Source organism: Corylus avellana, chromosome ca2 (genome assembly GCF_901000735.1).
Source record: "Corylus avellana chromosome ca2, CavTom2PMs-1.0".
In the NCBI taxonomy this organism is placed as follows: Eukaryota; Viridiplantae; Streptophyta; class Magnoliopsida; order Fagales; family Betulaceae; genus Corylus; species Corylus avellana.
This window is the reverse complement of record NC_081542.1, coordinates 47,314,781-47,322,067: the sequence shown is the minus strand read 5'-3', so window position 1 is coordinate 47,322,067 and position 7,287 is coordinate 47,314,781. Positions and strand designations below refer to the sequence as shown.

The following is a 7,287-nucleotide window of genomic DNA, read 5'->3' as shown; positions in this document are numbered from 1 at the left end:
TCATAACTAACTCCAAATGCTAAGTAATTAACTCCTTGTTCAGCATCGTCCTTGTCTGACTCATCACTTTGAGTCACATTAAATGCCTTGCCATTTGACTTTCTCAAGTTAGCACAGTCAACACGAATGTGCCCATGTCCTCCACATTCGTGACACTTGATACCTCTAAGTGACTTTCCTTTCTCGACATTCTCATTTCTAGATTTCTCAGAAAATTGTGAATTGCTATTTCTAAAATTTCCTTTCTTGGCCCTAAAGAATTTCCTAAACTTCTTAGCAAACATAGCAATTTCTTCCTCATTTCCAGAATCCTCATCAGATGAACCACAAGAGTCAACCTTAACATTTTTTTCCTTAAGAGCAATATTTTTGGTGTTCTTGTGTTTAGGAAGAATTAGCTCAAAGGTCTGAAGGGAACCTACAAGTTCTTCTACTCTCATAGTATCTAAGTCCTTGCTCTGTTGTATAGCAGCAATTTGGGGAATAAACCTCTCAGGCAAAGATCTTAAGATTTTTTTCACCACTTTAGCATCATCCATTTTTTTTCCCAAATTAATGGTAGAGTTTCTAATGGCACTAAGCTTTGAATAGAATTCATCAAAAGTTTCATCTTCCTGCATTCTAATCTCCTCAAACTGAGAAACCAACATTTGAATTTTTGAAGTTCTAACAACCTTAGTTCCTTCATGTGTGATTTCTAAAGTTTCCCAGGCTTCCTTAGCTATTTCACATCTAGAAATTCTAGAAAATTCCTCATTTGAAACAGAGATGTAAATAGCATTTATAGCTTTGTCATTCGCAGTAGCATTATTCTTTTCCTCTGTTGTCCATTTAGCTATTGCTTTTTCTGGACGTGTCCATCCAGATTCGACAATATGCCAAACATTAATGGATTTAAAATATGCTCTCATACGAATTTTCCAAAGCGTATAATTTGTTCCGTCAAAGACGGGAAGAGAATTAGGAGCAACAGTATGAGACATTTGATATGGAGTCTCGGATCACACTCAAGAAATAAATCCTTCACAGAGTGAACCCGCTCTGATACCAATTGAAAAATTTAAAAACGACTCCAAACGACACCTATTCAAATGTCTAGGTGATTCACAAATATTAAGCGGAATAAGATCTGACCTAACAAGCAATAATCAACCAAATACAGATATGTAATGAAAATCAAGAACACAGATATTTGGTTACGAAGAGGAAACCATTTAGAGAACTCTCTAAATGTAAAACCTCTCCGGGGCAGCCAAAACCAGGAAATCAATCCACTATAAGAAGAATAAGGAATACAAGAAGAATTACAAAACCTTTGCAATTTACTCTTCCTTGTACACGACAAGCAACCCACTTGACTTCTACCGCAGTAGCCCTTTCCAGAACATCTGGCACAATTCTTCTATAAGATTTCCTTTCACCGGAACTCCGATTGGCTTCACGTATTTAATCCATTCTCAAATAATCTAGAACAATATCTCTCTCTAAGCTCTCTGATTTTGCTCTCCAAAAATACGTAGGTTACAATGGCAAACTCTCGTAGCTTAAATAGAAAAATACACAACATAATACTGCCGTGTCCGGACATGGCTGATCTGAGGTCCGGACATGGCTAGGTTTACTTATTCGTAACCTAGTGATGTCCGGACCTTCAATTCGTATGTCCGGACATCTCAACAAACAAGTGTTCTCTGGAACTGAGGTCCGGACCCAACATCTGGAGGTCCGGACATCTCCTTCAAACTTCACGTTCTGGATATCAGGTCCGGACCCAGCGTCTGGAGGTCCGGACCTGCCTCATCAAGCTTTGCTTCTGGAAATGGGGTTCGGACCCGACTTCTGGAGGTCCGGACCCGGACTGTCCAGTCTTCATCAACAACTCCGATCGATGGGCGTTTGTGGTCCGATTGAGCTGAAATTTTGCAGGGACGTTCATAACACATGAATCTACATTATGAACGGTGGAGATTGGATTCTGAGCATTCTATATCAGTGTTTGAGCCGTGAACAGTAGCATCTGCATTTTGGAACTGAATTAAGCCAACACAAGAACTAACAGCATTGATATATTTATGCAGGCATGGAGAAATTGGAGGGATGGGACAGCTTCTAATCTCATAGATCCAGCCTTGTTGAAGGGCACCAAACGTTTGTGTCCTCAAGCTTTCGTCATTTTGTCATTTAGACCACAAAACATTAACGCGTACCATTACAAGTTTGTAAGGATTTATAATAGGCCTATATCAAATAAGTGAGGGAGTAATTAGTTAAGACAGTTGGACAAGGTTAAGGGTAGTTGGGCTTAACTATTAAAGTAGTTATCAATCAATAGAGCTTTATAAGCCCAAAGTGTAGAAGAGATCAATACGAAATTGCTTTGAAGCTTTTGCTTGTAATCCGAAACCATGGAGACTTGTTGAGTGTCTCGAAGACTCAATACAATTCCTTTGGATTAGTCCAACTCAATCTCACTGCCCTTTCCATCTCTCTATCCCTTTCATCTCTTACATTCATACGTACATCCTATTCTATATACAGAAAATATATAAAGAATATCAAAATTCTTTACAAGTGGTATCAAAGCAATTTCCTATTGATCTCTTCTACAGTTTGAGCTTATAAAGTCCTACTAATTGCTAACTACTTTAACAGTTAAGCTCAACTACCCTTAACCCAACCCAGCTGTCTTAACTAATTACTTCTTCACTTATTTGATATAGACCCATTATAGATCATTTACAAAGTTACGCACTCCATTAACTTCTAACGTTAAAGAACAAAAAAAATATCACAATTGACATGTACGTGAACGTTTTAATTTAAACTACCAATCCCACGAGCTGTGGGGCTAGTGGGTCCACCCTAACTAGTCGAGGGAATAAGTACTGTAGATGCTAAATTGGTATTGGACCTTTCTTTAATATCTTGGGCCAAGACTTGACGTCATTGGGGTTGGGCCATTTTGGTTTGATGGGTTCGTACCTTATGGACTAGTAGTAAACAAATGGGCTCTTAATTATTATCTCTAATTAATTTTTTTGTTTTCCCCTTGATAATAATGATTGAGAAAAGGGAAATGATAGAGAAATGAGGAAAGGAAATAGAGTGTGTATGCATTTTTCGTTTGTTATCCTGACTTTCCCACCGCCCTATATTTCAACAACTCCTCCCTAAAGTTAATTTGTTGGAACTAGTGGCTCATATTAATACCAGTAGAATGTAAATTTTTCTATATATATGTATGATGTAACTCTGAATCATTAAGAGTAAAAATATAGCCGTCTCTATGTGGATGTAGGCAAATTACCGAAACACGTTAAATCTGTATTTCGACTCTCTCTTTTCGATTCTATATTATTCATTAATTATTGTGCACGGTAACAACACAATTGAATGTGGCTGGATTGACTTGGTCGTCAAGTAGACCCCTTGTCTTAATGGCAAATGTTTGCATCTTCCTATGCTTTCAACATTGTACCAACACAAACCTGATTTCTGCTTGCCATAAATCTGTGCATGTTACAGACACACACATGGCAATGGTTTCTTCAAGATTGCTTCGTTTTTTTTCTTCAATTTCCATATTAGTTACTCTAGCCTCTGCCCAGCCACCCTTCATATACCATGTCTACTCAAACATTCAAGGTAATTATACCAAAAAGAGTACCTACGAGGCGAACCTCAACCACTTCCCGGACTTCAGCAAAATACATCTGCTTGTGCAATGTACTCTTGATTTGTCCCACCAAGAATGCAGTAATTTTTTTTTTTTTTTTTGAAGATAAGAATGCAGTACTTGCTTACAAATCATTTCTCGAAAAATTCCACTCTGTTGTGTTGGGCAGGCCGGTGCGAGATATTATACTCCCAGCTGTAATTTTAGGTACGAGAGTTTCGACCTTACAGCTGCTCCCTGGTCGCCGGTAAAAGGTACGCTAATCCTATGAACTTTGTTTGTTACGAATTTTGTGATTTTGCTGTGAACTTTGTTTGTGGTAAACCTTAATTAATTACTGAAACAGAATCAGCAGTTGACATGCCTTTAATGGCCTGCTTTTGATTTTTCACAGCAAGGGGAGAAACACTTGAATTGCTATCATCATTGTCGTTCCGATTGTTATTGTGATGCTACTTATTCTCAGTATTTGCATCATTTTAAGAATGAGGAAGGCAAAGGATAATTTTGAGGCTAAGTTAAAATTAGTTCATGTGTGGTATGCTTTCACATGGAGTAAAAAAAAAAAAAAAAAAACTTTCAGAGGAAATAATTATTCTGAAAATATTTACATTTGGTTTGAGTTAACTCTTGGGTAGTAATTTCAAATCTTTCCCTAAAATGGGATCATGATACGTAATCACTAACTGTTGATAATGGTTCAAATTGTCAACAAGTGTGAAGATAATTGCTGAAAAATATCAATATTCAAGTTGGTGGGCTCAAGTCATATTTATCTATAAGAAGATAAGGTTAGTTTTAAAAGGAGTCCAAGAACAACTAGAATTGGATTTTTGGAGAAAACGTGTGTGGATAAACATGTGGGCTGAAATGCTTATCTTCATCATGGAAAAGACTTTGTATTCATGATGGTTTCGTTTTTTCAGCAGCAATTGGATTATAATTGTTTCTCCTCTTTTTTCGTGATTAAACCTCTATAAAAGGACATGCAGTCCTTGGTTAAGTGGGGGATCTGAAAATTCAAATTGGTGAGAGCACTTTGTGACATTTACAAAGTGTAGAGAGTTTTTCTTTACTGGGTATTTGAGAGGGACAGTTGAGTGGGGTGTACAAGGGGTTAAGGGCTTGGGTTTGAGATATTAAACTTGAGCGGTTCAGGCTTGTACCATTGTACTCAATATTTCTCAATAGTAAAGAAGGAGACCGGATCACGCCCTGTGGATGTAGGCATATTGCCGAACCACGTAAACTATTTGTGTACGTGTGTGATTGGCGTGTGTTCTCGTGTGTTTTCTTTCCAAACTTATCTTTCGCATAAAGGGCTGGTGGAAAATTGGTAACCAATTAATTATCAATTTTCCCAACACTAACCCATTTCAAGCTCCTCTGCTTCACTTACTTAAAAGAATACACTTTAACCATTTGAATATGTATTAACTTGTTCCTCTTCTCTGAAGCTGCGGATGAAATAACAAGTGTCGGATGAAATAACTTGTATCCATAATGGCGAGAATGTAGAGTATCTTCCAAGCTATGTGAGTATGAATCTCATTGGATAAATTCTGGTTTTACTTGAAACAATGCACATGAAGTTGGAAAGTAATTGGAGTATAACTGATCTGTTTCTTTAATTTTGTGCAGGCATGGAAAAATTGTGTTGTGACAAATGCAAATTCCAAGATCACCAAAGAAGTAGAAAAGTACAAAATAGAAAAATAACACAACCACAGAAGACACTAAGATTTAAGTGGTTCGGCTTAACAAGCTTACATTCACTAGCAGAGACGCTCTAGGAGAAATTCACTAACAAAAGAGTGAAGTATAAAGAGTAGCATGAATAAAACCACTCAAACCCAAAAGCCCCAATACACCCCAATTTCACTAAAAAAAATAAATAAATACAAAAGAGAAAATATTCTCTAAAATTTTCTAAGCTTTTCAGCATTCCAAATGTGAGATCAAACTAAATAAAATTGGTGTATTTCTTCTTCCCCTTGCAACACAAGTCTTTCTCTCTCTCTCGGCAACTTCAGCTCTTTCTTTCTCTCTATTTTCTCAACTAAAGTTGCTGCATTCTCCTTATGACCGAATGGCTTCAACTTTTAACTACAAAGCCATTTTGTCAAAGCTTCTAGAAGAAGCTTAATGAATGAAGAGACAAATGGGCGTGCATGAAGAAGGTAAGTCAAAAATGAATAATGGGATGTAAAAGTAACCATAATGATTTGGGGCCCACGGTAAGACTTATGAAAACAAGTCACCTTTTCTAGAATTATAACCACAAATCAATTCTTCCTTTTGAAGTTTAGGCCATTAAGTTTGCCCCCAAAAAGCCTCTCTCTTTCCAAAAGGAACCAAAGCAATTAACAAGTGGTAGTGTACTACTATATATGCGCAGAGAAGAGAAAGTAGAGAGAGTGCGCGCAGAAATGGATTGGGACGATGATGGGTGGCCGTGGAGTGCAGAAGAACTGGATTCCTTTGAAAGAGATGCCTTCCAGAAGATCGCTCAACTGCAACGCCAAAATCCCAATTCTTCTTCTTCCTCCGCTGCCGTCAAGTGTTCTCACTATAACAACAATAAACCACAACCACCGCCACCACAACGACAACAAGAACTGCACCAGCGGTCTTTGCCTTCCAAACCCACTACTGATTCTTCTTCTAAGAAGGTTTAAAAAGTCTCACATTGGTAGTTATTTGTCAAAAAAATTACTGGGTTCCTTTCTTAGTGTTTCTAAGGTTCAATTCTCTATTTGCTCTTACCAAATCTTTACCTATGTGAGACTTGCTTGCGTTTAAGTATCTATTTTTTTTTTTCCTTAATGGCTTGTTTGTTTGGATGTAAATATTTTTCTCTTTCTACGCAGCTTTTGAAAAATGTAAATATGTATATTTCTTTTACATTTAATTTCAGGTTGAAGCTTTGTCTTCTGGGTCCAGGGCATTGCCCTCATCAATCACAAACAAAGTGAACACTGGTTAGCGACTCTCTTAAATTAATTTTCTTTCTTTTGGTTTCTTTTGTTCCATTTATGTGGCTTGCAGCTTCTCCAAATTATCTGCTATTTTCCCAAAGCCCAGAGGTCCCTACTCAGATTCAAAAATATTTCTTTGCAATCACTAACATAAAAACACAGATTAAAGAATCAGTTCTTCTTTGACAATGAAGAAAGAAGATTGAATTTTTTTCTACATCACAGCACCTGTCTATAGTGTTTCTACCCAGTAACTGATCTTATTGCCCACTGGGTCACATCGTTTTGGCTGTAATTTATGATTATGATGATTTCAAGTCAAATGTTATCTGACTAACTGCATATGTCTCACTTTCTGTGCTCGAAGATGAACCATCAATGGGACTACCCAAGCTATCTGTCAAATTTTTTCTTCATGCCGGCGGACACATTGCTTCAAAATTCTCGTATGACCAGGTAGTCTCTTTATCTGATTCCAGAATGCTCATTTTTATCACGTTTTTTATTTTGTATCAGGTACTAGTAGCTGCTTTCCGCAAAATCCCCAAAGCTACTTGGAATGCAAAAGAAAGGTTTCTTCTCTCTCTCTCTCTCTCTCTCATTAATTCTATAGTTATATCCTATATGACTTCA

At 37.2% G+C, this 7,287-nt stretch overlaps 1 protein-coding gene across 1 annotated transcript in view; it reads left to right on the top strand.

The window, feature by feature from the left end:
* The first annotated feature begins 6,105 nt into the window (after window positions 1-6,105).
* The window catches only part of LOC132170063 (uncharacterized), a 1,315-nt gene continuing 133 nt past the window's right edge, over window positions 6,106-7,287 (top strand). The window contains exons 1-4 of the mRNA XM_059580975.1: window positions 6,106-6,348; window positions 6,594-6,657; window positions 7,022-7,110; window positions 7,171-7,226. Coding sequence (XP_059436958.1) covers window positions 6,106-6,348; window positions 6,594-6,657; window positions 7,022-7,110; window positions 7,171-7,226 — 452 coding nt within the window. The remainder of the gene's footprint in view (window positions 6,349-6,593; window positions 6,658-7,021; window positions 7,111-7,170; window positions 7,227-7,287) is intronic.